The following is a 23135-nucleotide window of genomic DNA, read 5'->3' on the forward strand; positions in this document are numbered from 1 at the left end:
GGGTCAACAATCTAAAAGAATACACATTAGATGTAGTGGGAATCTGAGAAAAATATCTTTTTGTGGAAAAATGGAGATGTGTGGTATCTCTCCATCACCTATGTCACGTGCAAGGTAGAAGATACCAGAACATTGTAGAAGAGACTAGATCAGTGGAACCTTGTGGTCACGAAGTTCTAGAATGTAGTGAGGAACCCGCATGCTCTTGAACTGGCTGTTGGTATGCTGTGGCTGAGATGTATAGAATAAACCTTATGCTTCTCTTCACTCTTTGGTCTGCTTATTGAGCAATCCTTTCATCTTGCATTGGACAATATGCCACACTTACCATTCACTCTTCTGGTTAATTTAGCAAGAGATCCAGAGAACTTGGCTGCCACGGTAAAGGTCAATTAAATAGGAGCAGGGTTCCTAAATGCCAACAAGCAGCTCCATAGGGCCAAGACTTACACTGTAAAACAAACACAAAACACCAGCCCTTCCCAGGAAACTAATGGGGTATGGGTTACCACCATCAATCTTTATTTATTTGTGCTAGTGATTCAGGCTTACATACGTTGGTCCCTATAAAGTGGAAAAGGCAACACAACTACTGTGATCTTGTGACGGCTCCCATCTCATATTCAAATCAATCTAATTCTTCATGAGCCCTCCTCAAACTTGTTACCTGTTTGTCCATTTACTCTAGAATAACCACAGTTTCTCATTTGGCAGTGGGACCCTAGCAAGAATATGGGGCATGTATTTGTATGACATTCCCATAACAGGTGCTCCTGTAGGAGAGTAGGATCTGCTTCACATGGGTACCCCCACTTTTTGCTGGTGTTTCACTGTTTTTCGACCTTAGTCTGGCTGTGGCCCTGCTAATCAGGACCACAGCCTAGCTGCTTCCTCTCTAAAATGGTTTCCATATACATTAGGTACATACCTATTTGGATTCTGAAGTGCCTTATAAGCCCCTAGTATATGGTATACTATGTACCTATGGCATAGGTACCTCAGAGGCCTACCAGGGGCTGCAGCATGTATTATGCCACTCCTGGGAAGCACTCCAAAATGACACCACAGGTCTGCTACTGCAACGTGGGTAAGGGTGTGCTTGCACCCCTTACTGTGGTATAGGCTACCTATATCACTGCCTTATACAGACACATATAAACCTATAAGCCACTCCTATGGCAGGCCTCGACAATCCTGAAGGCAGAGTGCTTGGTTTTGTGTGAGAGGTTGCCCATGCATGAGCTGAGCCCCTATGCAGCCTTCAGAAATACTTCCTCATGGCTGTTTTGTGATACAGCGATACCATATACTCTTAAGTGCATTATAACCTCGCGGTAAATGCTAACTTTGGAATGGCTGCATCAAAACATGTCGTGTTTGGTGTCAAACGCCTTGGAATACTACCCCCCCCCCCCCCCCCCCGCCAAATCCTTTCAAAGGTCTGGCCTCCTGCTGCTGGGGGAAACTCCGGCAGAGGAGGCCTGGACAATAGGTTTCCTGTCACAGGGAGGTGTAACCACCTCCTCAGACAGGCAGATGTGTATTGGGGCAGGGTGGGTGCCTTCAGAGAATGCTTTTGAGACACTGCCTCGGGCACACAAGGTGTCCCTGTGCATAGCCCAGTTCAAACCGGTTGCAGGGGCACTCAGCCCCTGCTCTGGCGTGGAACTGGACAAAGGGGAAGGGGTGTAACCACCCCCACCCCAGGCCCACCCATAGGTGGAGCCTTAGAGTTAGTCCATCCCCTAAACTTAGTATAAGTATAGGAATCCAGTCCCTAGGACTTTAGATTACCCTGGACGAACCTTTATTTACTGGACATTTATACTGGACCTTCGACTTTCTATCACAACTAGAAGATGAAGAAATCTCCCTTGGGGTCAAGGAGTGACTCCCCTGCTTGGCAGGCACCAAAGAAGCAACTGACCGGTCTGCATTACTGAAGCTCCAGCTGGATGCCAAAGTCTCTGCATCCCCAGAGGTGGATTTCCAGACTTCCCCGAGGCTACCCTGAGTCCACAGCAAAGCTGAGGCCCGTGGCTATCGTGGGTAATGTGGAACCATGACCCCTGGACAACGTGAACTTTTGCAGCAACACTATCTTCTTGGTCATCCTCGAAGGTGTGCTTTGGGCTCTGAGTAGCCCCAGCCTTGAGCACCTCCTGCACCGAAGATTGTTGGCCTCCACTCCACGAGTGACCCGTGGGCCAGCTTCCAGTGCGACCGCTCGGGCTCCTTTGCGATCACTAGCCCGTTGGCTAGCAGGTCCCTACGAAGGCAACTCCACTTCTGTTGAGGCTTTTCTGGTTGCTCCAGACTTGCCCTTACTTACCCTTGCTGGGTGAGTCCATCAGATCTTGCTGGTCTGCACCGCAGTCCTTTCTCTGATTTCCTGTGACTTGCCGTTTCCAAGAATTGTTGGGTCCTTCCTGGTCGCTGACACCGCAGCACTCGTGGGACAGCACAAATCCGTCTCGTGGACTTCGTCGACACCTCCTGGACCTTGTGGCTGAAGAGTCAAGCCACCCGTCAACTCACCTGAAGCACCCGACATCTGTGGGCATTGGTCCATCCTGCCCTAGATCACTAGCAAGTGACCCAGACTCTGTCCCCTCTGCTTTCAGGTTCCTTACATCCTAGATCCAGGCTTGGATCTCTCCGGACACTTCTCCTCTTCACGGCAGCAGCAGTTCTTTGCAGGCTTTCATTGAAATCGACGACGCGACCCGACACCAAAAGACACTTATGCACCCGGCTTCCCTGGGTGAGGTAACTTGAGTACTCCGGTACTCTCGTGGGTGCTAGCCCTAGAACTTCCTAAGTCCAAGAGGTTTTATTCCTGACTCGATTAGAAGTCTCCCTAATCTTTAAAATTCCAACCGCGACATTCCCCATAGAAAGTAATAGGAACCCGCGGTTGTGTTTCCACACTGCATACAGTTCCCGTGGGTCCCCTGTGTTCCTACCTTGGGTGGTTCCTTGGGGTCCCAGCGATTCTAGAGGCAATAGGCCTAGTGCCTATTCCAGTCGTGGTCCTTATACTACTTTTTTAGTATATGGTTTGGTACACCCCTAGGGCTCAAACGTGTATTTGTGCTTTTACTGATGCTTAATCACTTGTAACTTTAGTACTTCGAACTCCAGTCTCATAAAGAGACTAGAGGGGTGTGTTTAACCGTAAATACATATATTTTGAATATATACCTGGTGTGGTTGTCTTTTCATTTGATCATTCAAGAGGTTATAGACTGGTAAAACAAGCTGCTTTACATTTCTTCAAGACTTAGCCTGAAGGATGCTCTCCATAGCTATCACTAGGATAGCTTTCACATAAGGTTGTCTTTAACCATTCACCATAAGGGGTTGTTTGGACTGATACAAGGTGCCCACTAGAACTAGTGGACAGCATATATCAGGCCACCTTCTCACACTCCTCTTGACAGTATGTTGATCTTTGCAAGAGACGCATTTCCTCCATTTTTAATCTGTTCCCTGAATGTCAATTACACCCTTGAATCAAAGTTTTGGGTTGGTAGGAGGATAACTGTCAAGGACTGGACACAGAAAAAATCTGTTGAGTACCCTTTTAAATTGCATGAGGAAAGGCAGACTCCTCCCAGTAGCCACTGTGCCACCCTACACAGAATGATATATGTGATGAGTGTCCAGTGTCTCATTTAGAGAATACAATTTAGGAGGAAAAACTTGCAAACATGTGGCAATCTTGTAAATCTTGATTGAAGATGAAGGTAGCACTGGAGGAATCAGCAAGGCACCAAACTCCTCCTATCATCAAGAAGTAGAAAAAAGCCAGGCTATGCCAAGAGAGGATTCAACGAGGAAAACTATCCAACCTGCTTGAAGCAAAAATGAGGGAGAAAAATAGAAGTAAAGGGTGAAGACTAAGGGGAAAAATGAGAGAATGAAATGCTCTGCAATACAACTTTCTCTTGTAAAGGGTATTTTATGTAGGTAAAGAGATTCTGAAACATCTTGGAATTCGGAAATTCTAACCTTCTCTAATGGACAGACCACCATCTTGGAAAATGGCTATTTATAAGATTTGAGTCTGTCCATTTCCAGTGCTCATTGACTACATTCAAATATGAAGAGGGCCAGCAGACAGCAGGTTGCAGAAAACTCCTCGTGGTTTATTTTGAGAAAAATAAATGTTACGATCGTATTGTAAGGTATTAAAGCCCAAAGGGATTATGCTTCCTCCATAGCATCACATATTCAAATGAACACATTAATATATAAACTAGAAGCACACTATCAAATCACACAAATAAATCTAATGTTCAATAATGAAAATAAATGAATCTGTTATTTCAAATTAACAGCTTTTATATAAGACACAGGATCTTAGGCAAGTCAAAAGTCTCACGCAATTCCCTAACATTAGCTTAAATAAGTCCCTCTTTATCATGAAAAATCTTAAATCTGGTTCGCCCTCTGACCCTTGTCCTGCTAAAAATCTTTCAGCCATAGCGGAAGTGATCAATCCTACTGTGAGCACTATTTTAAACTCTCTTTTACAGGAGGACCTTATGCCACAAGTTTGGAAAAGCGCCAACATTTTACAACTTTTAAAAAAAAACAAGGCCGACCCCGACGATGTCAGCAACTATAGACCGATCTCTTTGTTACCTTTTTTCGCCAAAGTGCTGAAAAAATTTGTAAATAAAGTCATTACTGACTTTTCCGAAGCGAATAATCTTTTCCACACCAGTCACTCAGGCTTTCGAGCCAATTTCAGCACAGAAACTGCTCTGCTGGAGATGGCTGAGACTGTTAAAATTGTGTTGGATAGGGGTGGCAGTGCGGTGCTGGTGCTGCTTGATCTCTCCGCGGCCTTCGACACCGTCCCTCATAATCTTTTACTACAAATGTTGGAGTGGGGCGGGATTGGAGGCCTGGTTCTGAAATGGATGAGATCCTTTCTCAGTAACCGGTCTCAAACGGTGTGGGTACCCCCTCTCTCAGCTGAAATTCCTGCTTTGAATGTCGGGGTTCCACAGGGATCTAGCCTTAGCCCTACACTATTTAATTTTGTACATTGCCCCCCTCTCCCTTTTGGAGGAAAAACATCGAGCCAAAATAGTATCATACGCGGACGACACTCAGTTGTTGTTCACTAGTGAGAAGGGTTCGAAGTTCGATGGGGAATGTATAAGAAACTGTCGTGGGAAGATTTTTACTTGGTTTAGTGATAATTAAAATGCAACTCCGATAAATCGGAAATCATTTTCTTTGGCCCCCCAAATGCATGAAGCTTGGCTTTCCTGGTGGCCACAGGATATGTCTCCCCCGCTTTCGGAAGTGACACTTGTAAAGAATCTGGGGGTTAAATTGGACTCTGCTCTTTCTATGAAGACGCAAGTCCAATCGGTCACTGGTACTTGTTTCGGGATTTTGAAGATGTTGAAAAACTTTCTTCCACTTCTACCTGTATCACATCCAACAACTGTGATACAGGCTTTGGTGTTGTCAAGACTCGACTACGTGAACTCTCTATACTTGGGTCTACCCGAGTATTTATTAACTCGGCTACAAATTATCCAAAATGTGGCAGCCAGGGCTATCTTTCTTATCAAGCCTAGAATTCATACCTCGCATCTGCTTTCTTCACTCCATTGGCATCCAGTGAAAAAAAGAATTCACTTAAAGGCTATGGTTTTGGTTTTTAAATCCCTCCACGGGATTGGGGCCCCGTACCTACGAGAAAGATTTCAGCCTTATACTCCTCAACGTTCTTTAAGATCCTCCTCTCAGTCCCTAGCCCTAATTCCTAAATTCAGGCTCTCACGGGTCGGAGGAAGATCTTTTCCGGTCACGGCCTCTCGCCTTTGGAATGGTCTCCCCATCTCACTTCGTCAGAACCCTGATCTTTTGTCCTTCAGACGAAATCTGAAGACGTGGCTCTTTCAGCTCTAGCTTTCCCCTCTTTATTTTTTAGGATGACATCTATGGGCGTCTATTTCTGCGTTTGTTGGTTGTCTGTGGTCATCTGTAGTGCCGGGACACTCTTTGGAGTAGCCGTGCGCTGTATAAATCACGAATAACATAACGATCGTATTGTAAGGTATTAAAGCCCAAAGGGATTATGCTTGCTCCATAGCATCACATATTCAAATGAACACATTAATATATGAACTAGAAGCACACTATCAAATCACACAAATAAATCTAATGTTCAATAATGAAAATAAATGCATCTGTTATTTCAAATTAACAGCTTTTATAGCCTAAGCAAATGAATAAGTGCACAATAGTGGGTGGCTACCAAAAGCATGTACATCAAAATACATGAGAATATAAACCTGTAATCTTCTAGAGCCATGAAAAGGAAGGCCGTCTGTGTCAAGGAGCAAAGGCAGGGAAGGGTGATTCCAGAGGTAACTTGCCAAGGTGAGAGGACAAGGTAAATAATAGGTTACTCAAAGTATAAGTGTGGTGTTCAGTGCTATAGAGGACAGGAGACAAAAAGTTGGGTTGACCAAAGTAAGGGATGCACTTGTATATGACAAGAAGTCTCTTAGTAGCTTAGGGAACACTCTTTGGATTGGCACCAGTAGAATACTCTTAACAAGAGTCGTACTGTGAAGTCATAGTTGGGGGGCCTGCTGCTATAGAAACTATGGTACCCAGTGCAAGGTGGACTGAGACTGTTAACAACACTAGACAGGTAAGAATCCAAATGACTTGAGTGCAGCAACAGAAGTCTTCTCCTTACCTGATAGGCATGGAGACCAAAAACGCATATGGAACACAACAGACAGTGGGCTGAATTTAAAACTAAACAGAAAACCATAGTGGAAAGAAAAACCAAAATAAAGGCCAGACAAGACAACAAGGAGACTGAGTGAGAACCAGGACAACGAATTATGAACCTGGCTTCAGAAATAAAAAAACAGGAATATAGGGATCAAGAGCAGGTTGTACCCAACAGGCACTGGAACAATTAATGCACTTCTGATGTATGAAAACTGGAACTAGGATTCAGAACAAGGACCATGAGGATGTACGAGATTGTTCCCTATGTCCCCTCTAGGGACCTACGTTCTTCTTCTCAGTCCCTCCTCACCATCCCTCGCTTCCGGAGAAAGAAGTGGGGCGGCTCCAAATTTGCCATTCTAGCACCAACCCTTTGGAATTCCCTTCCCCTCCATCTTCGTGCCATCACCCTCTATCCCCAATTCCGCAAAAATCTTAAAACCTACCTATTCACAAAATCCTTTGAATAAATGCCCATTCCTCTCTCCCTGCTCTTAACCCTCAGTCCCCACTAGCTACAGCGCCAAGAAACCGCCGGTATACGTGCGCTTTAAAAGTGCTTTTAAACTCAAACTCAAACTCAAACTCAAACGAAACAGGCCCTGTACAAGTAGGGCCCTGCTGGCACATGGATCAACACAGGAATTCAGAACAAGGACAGAGCAGTAAATCAGAACAAGGAAGCAAAGAGAAACGTTGCTAACTTAGCCAATACGTGTTCTGAAGACCAACAGGGAAAACACAGAAATCAGGATATCAGGCCAGAAAGGATAGACAGAAAGAAAGATGAGGCTGTGAAGTAAGAAAACACATAAGGCACAATGTCTTCACAGGGTAGCCACAGAAAAAAGGACATTGTAGTGAATACACTTAGTCGTTGAGTTAATTAACGAATCATTTTTTGAAGTGCTCAACCGGACATCTTCAATGCATCCTGTCTGGATCAAAACCAATTCGCTCTCCGCCTAACGTACATTTCTTTGAACGCTAACAACCAGTACGTAACTGTCATACACTCGTGAGAGAACCCACGAGCATGAACATTTCAAAGATACACATGTAACTATTAGACGTGTGCACTGGCTTTAAAAATAAACATGGTCTCGCTCTGTTTTGTTCTCGTGATGACCCAAGAAAGAGGTACACGAACAAAGCAGACGAGACATGAGATACTACGCATCTCCCCCTTTACACAAAACAGAAAATAATTTAATCACATACATAGTCACCCAAAGATAATTCTTCTAGCTCTAGCATTGACATTCACATTTTGAGACGAAATCTGTTGACCATTCGTTTTTTTAAAGACAAGGCGTTGATGTGAAACATCAACTGGGTTATCTATCATAATGGATTGAGTAGTAATAGAACTGTTCAGCTTGGGAGGGTTACATAATGCAACTCTCTTCAAACTCCAACACTTCCCATCATTCAAAACAACTGCATTTTTCCTTAAAGCCACTATGCGCTGGGGAAGGAAAAATTTGCTGACTCCTTTCTTCGTAAAACCAGGTTTTTTGATTCGAACCCATTGACCAACAGAGATATTGACATCTTTAGTACCATGTTTGGTATCATAGAATTTTTTATACTTATCATGTTTGATGGATAAGTTATTTTTAACCTCAACAGAAGACCAATATACTTCACCAGAATTTTTAATCCACCCAGGGTACCATTTTCCCCTCGGTTTCCTTCCCCTCATGAGCTCAAATGGGGAAAACTTTGTTGAATCAGCAATGGCAACTCTGTATGCCCATAAGGTTTTAAAGATTTGAATTTCCCAGGGAACATTATTTTGACATGCTAACTGAATAGCGCCCTTTAAAACCCTGTTGTACATTTCAACTAAACCATTGCCACTTGGATTATATAAAGAAGTGGTCTTGTGTGCTATACTACACTTAGATAAATAATTAGTCATGGTTTCTGAAGTGAATTGTACACCATTATCGCTAATAATGTTAACTGGAATACCTTCTGATGTGAAAACATCATCAAGAAATGTGATAACAGTTTCTGTATCAATTTTCTTGATAATCTTGAGAACTGGCCATTTAAAAAAAATATCCATCATGGAGATTATATATTTTTCTGAATCACCAATAGGACCCATGATATCTACTGCAACACTTTCCCAAGGTGCACTGGGACATAAAAAATCACTCATGGGAGGTCTGAGGGTTTTGAGGGTTTTGTCAGCAGTAGAACATAAATTACAATCTTTTACTAGCCTTTCTACAGAAATATCCAAACCAGGCCACCAGAATCTACTTTTAACTATGCATTTTGTTTTTGAGATGCCCAAATGTCCCTCATGGCCCAAAGTGAGTATCTTTTCTCTCAGTGCTAATGGAGGCACGATCTTATCACCTCTCATTAAAACACCATCTAAACAGGACAATTCGTTCCTGACCTCCCAAAAAGGTTTAATGTCGCTCACATCAGGCTTACGAAGCCAACCACTAGTGACAAATTCCAAAACTCTCTTTAAGCAATCATCTGTAGAAAGGGCCTCATCCCACTCATCTTTTTTGAGCGCTTCCATACCATGATCCCACAGTAGTGCAACTTGCACACTGTCCATAAGATCATCCTGGTTCTCTACCATTTGAACTGGCAATCGTGACAAAAAATCAGCTACAGCATTTTTTCTTCCAGGAAGGTATTCAATTTTGTATAAAAAATCTATAAATCTCATAGAGATGCGAGCTAACCTAGAAGACACATTTACCATTCCGACATTTTTCAAAACTTTAATCAGTGGTTTGTGGTCACACCTGATCATGACTTCATTTCCCCATATGAAAGTGCTAAAATGTTCTAGTGCCCAAACACAAGCAAGTGCTTCACGTTCGATTACTGCATATCGAGTTTCAGCTGGAGACAAGGATCTTGAAGCGTAAGCTACAATGTGCTCCGCACCACTTTTGTCTACCTGTGAAAAAACAGCGCCAATCCCTGTACCACTTGCATCCGTGGTTACTATATTTTTTCCCAGAGGGTCAAAGCCTTGAAGTGCAGGAGCTGAAACTATTGCATTTTTGATATCAGTAAACTCTTCTTGGCATTGAACGCACCAAGAAAATGTATTCTTTGACTTTAGCAGTTCTCTAATATGAAAAGTTCTACTAGAAAAGTTTTCTACAAATTTGGAAAAGAACTCTACTAACCCTAAAAAGGATTTGACCTCATCTTTGTTTTTAGGACTAGGGGCAGCAGTTATTGCAGAGACTAATTTGGCCTTGGGGTGGATCCCTGAGGCACTAATTTCATGGCCTAGGTAAGTTACAACATTTGCAGCAAACTCACACTTAGTAGGTTCAATAGTTAGACCGTACTTCTTTAACAAGGACATAACATAAAATAATTTTTCTTTGTGATCATGAATATCTTTTCCCATTATCAGAATATCATCCGGAAATATAAGTACATAGTTTAAATGCCCAAATATCTTGAACATTAATCGCTGAAATACAGCAGCCGCGGAAGCTAGCCTGAACGGCATCCTTGTGTACTGGAAATATCCAATGTGAGAAATAAACGCTGTTAAATGTTTACATGAATCGACTAAAGGAATCTGATGGTAAGCCTGAGACAAATCAATTGTAGAAAAAACTTTCATCCCTTTACATTTTGTGATCATTTCATTGATTTTAGGCAGTGGAAACTGGTCAACTAAAATGTTGTCATTCACATGTCTTAAGTCAATACATAATCTGAGATTTCCATTGGATTTCCTGGCTGCGACCAACGGAGAAACCCACTGTGAGGCTTCAACTGGTTCAATAACACCTTTAGCTACTAAGCAGCCAAGTTCTTTCTCAACTTTTTCTCTAATTGAAAAAGGTATATTACGTATTTTACGAACCTTTGGACATGCATCAGGTTTGAGACGAATCAGATGTTCAAAACCTTCAATTTTCCCTAGCTTGCCAGAACATACTTCCGGAAACTTTTTATATAATACTTTCTTTAGGGATTCCCCTTCATTTACCACAAGAACTTGTTCAATTCCATTAGGGTCTAAAATAATATCTAGTTTTCTCTGGTCTTTCCACCCTAACACAGAGGGACCTTTTTTGGATACATAGAGTTTACACAAGGCGCTTCTGTCCTTAAATTTGAAAACCAACTCTCTGTAACCCAACAAGTCAATTGGCTCACCATTGTAACTTAGAGGTGCGATATCAGCTTGAGACAATTCAGAACCCAACTTCGTGACAAATTTTTCTGCCCACACTGACTCATTTACTATGGTGAAAGGGGAACCTGAGTCTGCAGCGATGTAGATGCTTACACCACCTAAAGAGATATGACACATGGGTTTACTGGAATCATTATCTTGGAAAATGTTGAGTACGACATTACTCAAAGGGTCAGGAGAATCATCTTCACTGTCCTCATTGTTGGAAGAAGCATAACTTTCCTCAATGCACTTAACATGTTCTATTCGAGGGTTTCTAGCATGACAAACTTTGCTGAAATGGCCTATTTTTTTTACAAATTGAACATCTATGCTTAAGAGCAGGGCAATTTTTGTCATTTGCCAAATGATTCTTACTATCACAGCGATAACATTTGCAAATGTTGTCCTTCTTGGTCATCCCAGCTTTGTTTTTTACCAAAGGTTTAGATATCTTGTCTTTACTACGATTGAATACAATTCTGGCTACAGTGTCTTGCTGAGAATCATCAGTATTTTCTTTTTTAAGCGCTTTTGCGCACCTCCCTGACAGTTCTGCCTTTCTGGCAATTGCTAATACATCTTTGAGTGCATTGTCACCGTTTACCCACAGTCTATCTTGAATGGGGGAATCATAAGCATGCATTACTACTTGGTCTCTAATAAATTCTTCTTCAATAGCACCAAATCTACAATCGATGGCTAACTTTTGAAGAGCTGTTACAAAATCATCAAAAGATTCATCCTTAAGTTGTTTCCTCTTAAAAAATTTAAAACGAGTAACACCAATACAAACTTTAGGTGAGAAGTAATTATCCAGTTGTCTAACAGCTTGGTTGAAAACGCTATCATCTCCAGCAACTGTTTCTTTATTTAACTTATTATATACCCTTAAGCCTTCTGGGCCTAGACTGTGCATCAATAAACCGTTTTCCTGTCCGTAGATAATTTATTAGCATAGTCAATGGTGAATAAGTAATTAATAAAATATTCTTTCCACTGTAACCATGGAACAGGAGGATCTCCTGGGACACATAAAAACTCTTTTGGTGGATTAACTGTAATATTGGTGACTGGAGTAGCCATGAGGAAAAGTTTGTGATTTAAGCCAGAAACCAGCAAAAAAAAAAAACCTGTAATGTTAAACCTGTAAGAAAATGTTAAGTTAATATACGAACAATCAAAATTACAGTTGTTGTGTAAATGTTATGAAAACTGCAAATTATTGACTCTAGAACGAGTACAACAGGTATTGATATGAAAGTCCTGTTAAAATAGTGAAATGTAGGATTCTCTGCATACTACTTGGAAGAGAATAGTCAAATGTCTTTAAGATTTGCAGATAAAACTATTGATTAACTAAATCTTTTGATTGTGGTAGACAGAAGAACGATAGCCGTTGAATGGTATGAAAATGCCCATTAAAAACCAAAAGAGAATTCTGTAGTAATTGTATCTCATGTACAGAGGATTAGGCTCTCAAAACCAATTAGTCGCAATCAAAGAATGAATAAAAAGTAACTTCCAGCTTGTCAACCACGGAATAGTAGCTGTGCGCTGTGCTCTTCTCTTTTTTTTTTTTTAAACAAAGTCACTCACACTTAAAGTTGATTGCGCTTTGCATCGCTTAGAAAGTCATTAAGAGCGCTGAAAACGAAGGACCTGAAATCAGAGCGTTTCCTAAGCTCGCTCGATTCCCCAACGAACAATGACTCTTACCGCAATGTCCTTCGAGAAAGTAGAATCATAAATCACCACCGTTGAGTTGCTTCATGACAGGGACTCCGTCGTGAAAGAGGAAGAGATCGGGAACGCTTTAGCTTTACTGCTGAGTAAACACAGTGCGCAGTGAACTCAGATGCCCAATAAAAGTATATGAAGGCGGAGCGTATGGAAATTGTCCAATTAGATGAAAACTCCGAAATGAATAATGAAGAGGCGGGCCAAATAAGTAGGAACCAATCCAATTGAGGCTCACAGATGACACCGCTACGTGAAGACAGGAAGCAAATACTCCATCGTTTATGATACCAAAACGAAATGGAAACGAAGAAATCTGCGTGGATCCGCTCCGGTTGAGCTCCAAGTCGCCAAAAATGTAAGTGTAGTGAATACACTTAGTCGTTGAGTTAATTAACGAATAATTTATTGAAGTGCTCAACCGGACATCTTCAATGCGTCCTGTCCGGATCAAAACCAATTTGCTCTCCGCCTAATGTACATTTCTTTGAACGCTAACAACCAGTACATAACTGTCATACACTCGTGAGAGAACCCACGAGCATGAACATTTCAAAGATACACATGTAACTATTAGACGAGTGCACAGGCTTGCGCACTTTAAAAATAAACATGGTCTCGCTCTGCTTTGTTCTCGTGATGACCCAAGAAAGAGGCACGCGAACAAAGCAGACGAGACATGAGATACTACAGACATGTCAAGCAGCACTAACAGGAATCAGGACTCCTCTCAGGTTTCAAGGATTCAGCAGTGCGGGCAAATGAAGACTTAACAGGAGCTCCCAGAACAGCAGTTGTAGTGCAAATTCTGATTGCAGAAGCCAGGCTTCAGTCCCTCTGCCCAGCTCACAGCCACCCAGGGTGACTGGAATTCAGAACAGGTGTGAGCTAGCTGCAGCACAGTGCAGATTACAGCAGTAAAAGTCCCTCTGCCTGAAGGAGTGCACTGAAGTTCCTGGAAACAACCAGTGGGAAGAACAAAACCCCGGAGTTAAACAATGATTGAATTGTGTTTCAGGACATGGCAGGAATTAATGCAAGTGAACACACAGGCATACTGGAAACAGGAAGACAGATTCAAGTATAAGATTTACTAAAAGGCTTCTCTCCAGGTCTTAAGCTCACATTACCATGATGCATTGGTTGTTGATGAGTTGAACATTAAATGGAATCTGGTGTGGATCTGATTACCAAAAGGATATATAAAGTCTTTGAATAAACATTGAAGTGTAGCACAAGTTCTAAACTAGAGTTTATTGTGGAAGCAAGCTGACAAAAGGTCTTCAAGTAATGCCACCCGATGGCCGGATCAAAGGAGAGCGCTTGGGACAGAGCAGTGTACATGTCAGGCTTTACTGACTGCACAACATCAACATTTTTTCCAAAGAGTATCTCTGTCAAACGGTATGTCCAAGATCTTGGCTTGTACCTTGGTTCGGACATCAGTGGACTTTAACCAGCCCTGTCTCCTAAGTACTGCAGTTCCTGCTAACTGAAAGAAGGCTGCATTTATGACGGGTATAGTCACATCTATTATAGCATCACTCTTTTTTGTGACTTGAACTCTCTCATTTTAAATGAATTTTTCCTCCGGAATACATTGGAGAATAGTGCTATAAAATGACTGTGAATAATAAATAATAATCACTTTAAATACGTACTTGTTTCAGATGTTCGAAGATCGACCCACTTGTTTGTTTGCTTTTGAGGCATGGACAGTCTACAAAAAGAAAATGATAGTTATAGCTTGAATCTGACATTTAAAAAAGTCAGCTAGCAGCCACACAAACATATACTTCCAATTAATATAATTTATTACCTAAATTGCATGGGAGATTGCAAATGTGCTATTGTAGGGACTTGTACATACTCTGGGCGTTTGTTCTCTGCGGTGTCAGTACGTTTCTGAAATAAATCAAACAATTCACTAGTTCAAAGCTACTGTTTCAACAATATTTATTGACAAACATTGACCACTACATTTCCTGTCATAAATGTTTGAACAGGTAATGTTTAAAATTTGCTTTACAAGGTTTATGCTCATGCAAAGTTTAAATCTCAAGTACGTTTTCGTATGGGTTACTAACATTAAACCTCCCCTCAAGTTAAGAGGCACTTTATTTACTTAATGAAAAATATATAATTAGATACGTACTTATCAGTTAAACATGAAAAAAGTCTAGGCAGTTAAATAATTTACAATTAAAGTAACAAAGCAGAAGCAAAACTTAGGGCCTGATTACGAGTTCAGTGGTCTTACTGACGTACCGCCGCGGTCCCAAGAAGACCGCTGCGGCGGCAGTCTTCCGCCTGCCATATTACGATGTTACCACTGGCCCAGAGGCGGTGCTTCTGACGGCGAGGGATATTTTTTTATATGGGTCTATGCATGTGTGTATATTTTTACTGTACAAGTGTTGAATGTACACATACGCATGACGTGAAAAAATACCTACTACCAGTACTTTCCCATTGCTGGAGACCGGACCATATGTGACCAGTCAAGTCAATGGGTAAATAGTACAAAACGGATTTACCTGGATTTCGGTGCCAACAGGGTTGTTTTCTTTGGGGTCAAGATGCTGCTATGAAGGGAGAACCTTGAGGAAGGGATCTACGTGGGAGACTGAAGGGAAGAAAAGGAAAATAGTGAGTATGCACTCCCAATTCCTTCGATTCTGCCAACTCAACACAGGTGGTCTTGCCGCAATGGTCGGCTCGTTGGAAAGCCAACTGCTAATTCCAACTGCGGTGAACTTCTCTGTACTGCAATTTGACAGCAGCTTTTCCCCTACTAATGCCGAGGCCGTTGACGACTGGCTGGCAGTATGGCAGTGCTCCAGCGCTCTTTCGTTCAGCAAACTGCTAACATTGTAATACGGCGAGCGAACCGCCAACTGTGCGGCAGGGTTTCCGATGTCATTTCGACAGCAGTCCTAAGACCGGACCGCCAAAGTCATAATCAGGCTCTTACTGACTATATTCTGCTAGATATAGTACAGTATAGACACTGGGTAATTAATGACCATAGAAGAAAACATTTCTCATGATCACTTTATAAGGGATCATGCTCCTGTGATGCACTTACCAATTTTGACAGGTATAACTTGTGCAAAGTGACCAAAGGTGTCTATTTCTAACACATTGTTACTTTTTTTAATTACAAAGTATTCGTTAGTGGGTGTAGAACCTCTAATCCAGGCTATAGCTATACGTCTATGTTTCTGGCATATATTTTGACAAGCAAACAGAGCAAAAAGTCTAAAGGAGGTAGTAGATCAGTGACCCCCCCTCCATGCTCAGAGTTTCCTTTCATGGGACTGATCTGAAGTATCTACATGCTAGCAAGTCTAAGCCGGTGAACGTGCTATAAGATAACGTATTGGATCATTTCATAATGTAACAGATCATTTCTGTCAGTTCCACTAAGGAGTACTTAAAAGCAGCTAGCATCATAGAATTTGTTTGTCAAACATGCATCATTGCACAGACAATGCATCACAAGAGCTTCTCTTAAACTATGCTACAACCTAAAGGCCTTCTTATGCAATTGCATCACTACCAGAGGAGACAACATAGCTCTTCTTCTCATGCATATAGCCTACTCAATACACTTTCGTAATCATGCTAGTTCCCCTATGAAACTTCAATCCAGTTCAAGGAGTTGAAGTCACCAGGATTCTCTTGTTCATCAAAAAAGCATTTCCACCTACAAATACATGCAAAGCAAAGCCAATCAACTTATGTCTCCTAGTTCTTGCCCCTGTCATCGCCAATCTCATCAGAGCATACCTATAAACTGGCAAAATTGCTCAGAACGTCAGGCACACAATTGACAGGCTACTATTGAAAACACAGAACTCCAACAATAGCTTTTTCAACTACTTCCCTTCTTGCAAGGTCCCATGATTTGTAGTGACTTCCCAGTGGCACACAAAATAACAACTTCTTAAAGAATCACTGTCAGGTTTCTACCCCCCTCTGTGAGCAAACAACTCTTCAAAATGTCAAAGATTACCTTTTACCCATAGGTGACCAGGGCCTGTGATATGCCCTAATCCCCTAGAATGCCTCAGAAGCATTTAATAGCATAAAGCACAATATAACTCATCATTAATATGCACAGGTAGATGTTAGCGGATCAGCTCTTACTTGGTTCACTTCCTTTTTAGGTACCCCAGCATAGAGATCAGGCACCTTAGCAATCCTGTGTAACGTCTCTATGGTATCACATGTAGACAGTTGATACTCAGATCTTCCTTAATCTAAAAGGTATGTCTCCTGGAGATCGACTCCAAAATAACATTTGCTCACAGTAGAGGTGTTCAAAAATATTGAGATTTTAAAAATTGAGGGTACGTATATTGGTTTTAAAAATATATATACTGATGTTTAAAATACTGTTTATCACATTATTTAGTATTGTTTTATTATGATTTATGCTCTGTAGATTTGATTCCCAAATACAGAAATATATGCTAAACCATAGTTTGTTAATACTGAAATTTATATATTCAATATACAATATATGTTGTATTTTTGGGGTAGTGGGGCCGATTGGCGGATTGTGTCTGTAGTATTTTTCTTTAAATACATATAAATGTATTTTATATTATTTATTAAATGTATAAGAATTATTTTACATTTTGTACACATTTAATTGTTTTTCATTATGTTATATCACCTTTCTGAGATATTTAACAGTTTGTGTGGTTTATTGGGTGATTGTGTGACTAGAGTTTTTTTAAAGAAATGCATTAATTGTTTAGAAGGACAAGTTACTTACCTTCGGTAACGCCTTATCTGGTAGAGACATATTTTAGCCGCAGATTCTTTACCTTGGAATATCCCAGGCATCAGGCTGGATCTGGAAGTCTCTTGCTCGAGCAATACCCTTGCTAGCCGGTAGGTGGTATCGGTCAGCTCTGAGTTGTGTGATCTGCATTGCCCGAGCTGGAAGAGACATCCGTGTCACTTATATAGGCGCCACCTTGGCCCACTGATGTCAGTTACTTTTCATGACTTTCCACGCCAGGAGAGCAGAGCCATGAAGTGCACTGACTGTGTTTAGAACAACTAGGGCACTTTAAGGGATCAGCCCTGAACCTTAAAACCTATCCGCAGTGGGGGGAGGATGGGTGGGTCGGTAAGGAATCTGCAGCTAGATTATGTCTCTACTAGCTAAGGAGTTACCAAAAGTAAGTAACTTGTCCATCTGATAGAGACATCTAGCCACTGATTCCTTACCTTAGAATAGATACCCAAGCAATACCATCCCCGGAGGAGGGACTGTGGACAATTTTAGATCAGGAAGTTCTGCGGGACAGAGCGGCCAAAAAGGCCATCCCTGCAGACTTGAATGGTCAGGCAGTAGTGCTTAGTGATCGTGTGCGGTGACGCCCATGTTTCTGCCTGACAAATGGCAAGAACTGGAACTCAACATTGCAATGCTGTGGTCACAGTCTTAGCTCTGATGGAAGGAGGCCTCAAGCCTTCAGGTGGCTGTTTCTTGGCTACAGCATAGCAAAGTTTTATGCAGAAGACCCAGCGCGAGATTGTCATCTTCTGCACTGCACAACCTTTTGGTTGATCCAACGTACCCCACGAAGAGTTGGCCATCTACCCGGAACTCTTTAGTGCGGTCAAGGTAGAACGACAACGCTCTCTTTGGGTCCAGACAGTGGAGTCGCTACTCCTGTTTAGAGGGATGTGGAGGAGCATAGAAAGTGGGCAAGGTGACTGATTGCCCCACGTGGAATGGTGTTACCATTTTTAGTAAGAATGAGGCCAGGTAAGGAAGCTTGAATGACAGAGCCTGCAATTCGCTTCACCCACTTGGCAGAAATTATTGCCTCTGAGAAAGCTGTTTTGATGGAAAGCAGTCGGAGGGGGCAGTTGTGCAGAGGTTCAAAAGTAGCGCACATCAGGAAGGTGAGAACCAAATAAAGGTCCCACTGAGGCATGATGAATGAGGCAGGTGGAAACCCCTAAATAAATCTGTTTACAATAAAAGATTTCAATAAAGAGGGTTGGTCTGGCAGCCTCAAGAAGGCAAACAAGGCTGAAAGGTCCCCTTTAAGAGTGCCCAGATCAAAGCCCTGCTGCGCAAGGGTTAAAATAAAGAGAATAACTTAAGAGAGGGAAGCAGAAAGAGGATCAATAGACCTTTCTGTGCTTCATTTTACACATTTCTGCCACCGGCAGAGATTCACAGTCTTAGTAGAGGGATTCTGGCTACCAAAATAATATCAAGACTTTGGGAGGAAGGTCAAAAGCTGTCGACTGCCACCATTCAATGTCCCTGCAAGAAGGCCTAGAGTACACATGTTCGGATGGAGGACCCTCCCATGCTGCTGCGACAGAAGATCCTCTCGAAGGGGCAGCCTGATTGGAGGATCAATGCTCAGTTGGAGAAGCTAAGGATACCAGACTCTCCATGCCTAGTCCAGAGCCACAAGAATGACTTGGGCCTGGTTGCACCTGATCTTCTTGAGCACTCTGGACAGGAGTGGCATTGGAGGGAAGGCATACAGGAGGCCTGAGCACCACTCTAGATAAAAAGCATTACCAAGAGAGTGCCGCCTTGGAAACTCCAGTACGCAAAACCGCTTTCTGTGAAGAGGTGAACAGATCTAACCAAGGGTCTTCGCACTTTTGAAGTAGACCTTGCACCACCTTAGGATGGAGACGTCATTCGTGATCTGCTAGGAATCAACAGCTGAGTTTGTCCGCCCTGGCGTTCAGGAAACCTGCCAGGTGTTGAACCACCAGAGATATGCCTTGCCCAGAGTTGCAGGGCCTCTTGACAAAGGGTTCAGGACCCCACCCTGCCCTGTTAGTTGCAGTACCACATGGCGTTGCTGTTGTCTGTGAACACCTGAACCAGCTTTCCCTTGGTGGAATGGAGCAAAGCTTTCAATGGCAAGTGAATCACTCAGAGCTCTAGCAAGTTGATGTTGAGTTTGGATTCTGCCGGAGACCAGAGTCCTCTGATCTCCACCTCTCCCAGATGGCCGCTCCATCCCTGGAGTGATACATCTGTAACTACTGTGTGATCTGGTTGGAGAAGGTCTGCCTCTGACCCAATCGAGGTTGGTCAGCCACCATTGCAGATCCTGTGCAGTTCTCTCCAAGATATGGACCATGTCGGAGAGATTACCCTGATATAGCGCCCACTGGAAATTCTGGTCTCACTGCAGCGCCTGCATATACCATCTGCATGTGTCACTAGCAGGATGCAGGAGGCTATGAGGCACAGAAACCTGAAAGTCATTCTCACACAAACCTAAGATAGAAGCTGAAACATCGATATCATAGCTTGAATATCCTGGACTTGCTGCTCGAGAGGATAGGCCCAATACTGCACTGTATCCCGAACAGCTCTGATGAAAGTGAGCATCCGAGAGGGAGTCAGGTGTGACTTTGGCACATTGATAGTGAAACCCAGTGGAAGTCTGGGGCGAGTTTGCCTTCAACAGCCAGTTGTTGAGATAGGGGAAAACTGGCACCCTAGATCTGTGCAGATGAGCTGCGACCACCGCCATCACCTTGGTGAACTCCCAGTGGGTGCTGGTGAGGCCAAAGGGGGGCACTGTGAATTGAAAGTGCTCATGGCCTACCATGAACAGCATGTAACACCAATGGTCAGGCAGGACGGGAATGTGAAAACAGGCATCCTGTAAATCCAATACTACTGTCTAGTTTCTGGGGTCCCGGGCAGACAATACCGGAGACAATATAAGCATTTTGACCTTTTAGAATTTGGGGGAGGTAGTAAAGGATTTGCAAATCTATAACAGGACGAAGGCCCTTGTCCTTTTTTGGGACCAGAGAGTAGTGAGATTAGCAACCACAGCCTACTTCTGGCACCGGAACCCTCTGCATGGCTCCCTTGGCATAGTCTGACTTCCTCCTGAAGCAAGTTCAGGGGGTCCTCCATCAGTCGGTGGTAAGTCGGAAGCATGGAGGGAGGGGAATCTCAAAAGGGGAGGGAGTAGCCCCTTTGGACTATCTGAAGAACCCACTTCTCCGATGTGATGTTTTGACAGTGGCGAAGGTGATGGCTGCTCCTGTCACCTACTGGCTACCCGTGATCCTTAAGGGCCGGATTTGGAAGGTTTAGAGGCTGCAGGGGAAGTGTGGACTGACTGGACCTCTGTCCGCCTGACCCACGTGGTCAAAAGGAGCTGCGCTCACGGCGGCGCAGAGATTGCTGAACTTGCACAGTCTTTTGGGTGGGATATGGCTGGCCACAAAAGGGGCAAAAAGCGGACAGGTGGTCACAGAAAGGCCCAAAGACTTGGCCGTAGCCCGTGAGTCCTTAAAGAGCTCCTGGGCCATACCTGCTAGGTCCCCGAAGAGACGGGTGCCATCAAAGGGCATGTCCATAGTGGAAGCCTTAACTTCTACAGAAAAGCCAGAAGTTCTGAGCCAGGTGTGGTCTCGAACATCCACCATTGATGGCATTGCTCTACCCAGAGAATTGGTGGTGTCAAGATCACTACAAATGGTGAACTTTACCGCATCGCTCCAGTCTGATACAGCTTGGCAGAGAATGGCCCGGGCCTCCTCTGGGACCTGTGGCAGCACTTGCACAACCGTTTCTCACATGAAATGGTATGTTGTGTTTCGATTTAGGTGCCCGTACATAGGTTTCCCTGAATCATGTCCTTATATAGGCACAATTCGCATTGCCCTTATTTAGGCATAGAATCCCAGTCCTTATTTAGGCTTTAGCCATGCTATCCAAATACAGGCATGGTCACCTACATCCATCCATCCCCTCGTCACAACGAGTTCTTAGAAACCAGACCCTTAAGCAATCGGGACTTTCCCTGGCTAGGATTATTTAATTTCTCCAAGAACTCATCTGTTATGCATGAACTACTATTCCTTAGGGGTTCATTCATGATGTCTTCCTCTGCCCGACTTTACGTCAATGCTAGCATTCCTAAGCACCTTCCAGGTATAAATATACCTCCCCTTACCATGGCAAGTACGGTTCGGCACGGCTCAGCTCGATACGGGTTGCAACGGCAAGTTCGGAAGGAATTTGAGTTCCTGCCTGACGCACTGACCAAACGCTGTCATCCCTGCTCGCAGAGAATCCAGCTTCCAATGTTCTGACTCCCTTCGCAAGGTGTTGGAGTTTAAGATTCGGAAAGAGATTCCCACCTCTCTCATTCTAAGGTATGGAGCTGAATAGAACCTAGAGGGACTCTTGGCATATAAACTTAGTATATACCATACTATAGAAAACAGCACCTACTTCTTACTTTGTACTACACTTAGGTTAGGTACACTGGGGTAGAACTATTTAGAAGCATCAGACGAGTATTCACTTTTTAGCCTGTGTTATTTATGTATGTATATATGAATATATGTCATAGCTAAAAGACAATGCTATTGCAGTATTATTTCTTCTTACTGTTTACGCTGTGCTTATTATATCTTGCATACTGTCTAATGATTGTAACAGCTCATATCTCTTACACGAGAAACAAGACTGTTCAATAAATCCTTTCATTGAAACGCCTGTCTATCTATTTCTGTGTAACTCTGGAGAAACTAAGCATGCACGATTGACTGAGTGAAACTGTTATCTATTGTTTCCACGATTCTGAGACACGTTCCGATTCTAAGGGAAATCAAGTTGTCATGTTTATGCGGTTGTCAGAAACTACTCCCTTCTTGTTTATTCGAGAAGTTTCTAGTGACCTCTGAGGTAGCTGGCACACAGTAATTAAGTTTAATGTACTCGATAGAGGCATACTGACCTTAGTCCTATGCAAAAACTATAGTATATGTTATTCCAATGCGCAGAGCCTATAAGGGAAATAGGAACTACACTACATGGCGCCCAACGTTTGGTAAGGCACTAATTTAACGCTAGATACTGAAGTAACTCAGTCGTGCTTTTCTCAGAGACCCCTACTCATAATTCTCCATAAGACGTCTGGAGTAGGTAGGGTTAATATCCGCCATAGCTGAGTAGGACGAGAATCCTATGTATTAGCTGTTTGGTTTGTTCAATGTTGAAGGATACAGTGTTCCAAAATATTGTGCACCTTATCTTTGTTCCCTTGAAACTTTGTCTACATTTTCAAAAAACAATGTCCCAAAACGGGGATAATAATGCCGTGACTTGTGAGGCTGCGACTATTCCAGTCATAACAGCTTTTAATTCTACAGGTTTAAATGAAACCGATGAGGGTGTTATAAACATCCCTCCAAACTTAAGGAGAGCCATCACTCTAAAACTTATAAAACATGGCCTAACACCAAGAGGTGGTAGAGCAGTATTTGTGATAGAGGCACATGAATCTTTTCAGACAGAGGTATTCTATTCATAGATTACATTCCCAGAATCAAATCCAGTAACACGTTTCACTTCTTCAAAGAAGATGAACCACCTGAGGAATACATTCCCTTC

At 42.8% G+C, this 23135-nt stretch overlaps 1 protein-coding gene across 1 annotated transcript in view; it reads right to left on the bottom strand.

The window, feature by feature from the left end:
- Nucleotides 1-23135, bottom strand: part of C9H14orf39 (chromosome 9 C14orf39 homolog) — a 1162755-nt gene that overhangs the window by 226781 nt on the left and 912839 nt on the right. The window contains exons 12-13 of the mRNA XM_085626171.1: nucleotides 14523-14608; nucleotides 14365-14423 (exon numbers count right to left, since the gene is read on the bottom strand). Of these exons, the coding sequence (XP_085482297.1) occupies nucleotides 14365-14423; nucleotides 14523-14608 (145 nt within the window). The remainder of the gene's footprint in view (nucleotides 1-14364; nucleotides 14424-14522; nucleotides 14609-23135) is intronic.

The sequence above is a fragment of the Triturus cristatus genome, chromosome 9, assembly GCF_964204655.1.
Source record: "Triturus cristatus chromosome 9, aTriCri1.1, whole genome shotgun sequence".
NCBI lineage: Eukaryota > Metazoa > Chordata > Amphibia > Caudata > Salamandridae > Triturus > Triturus cristatus.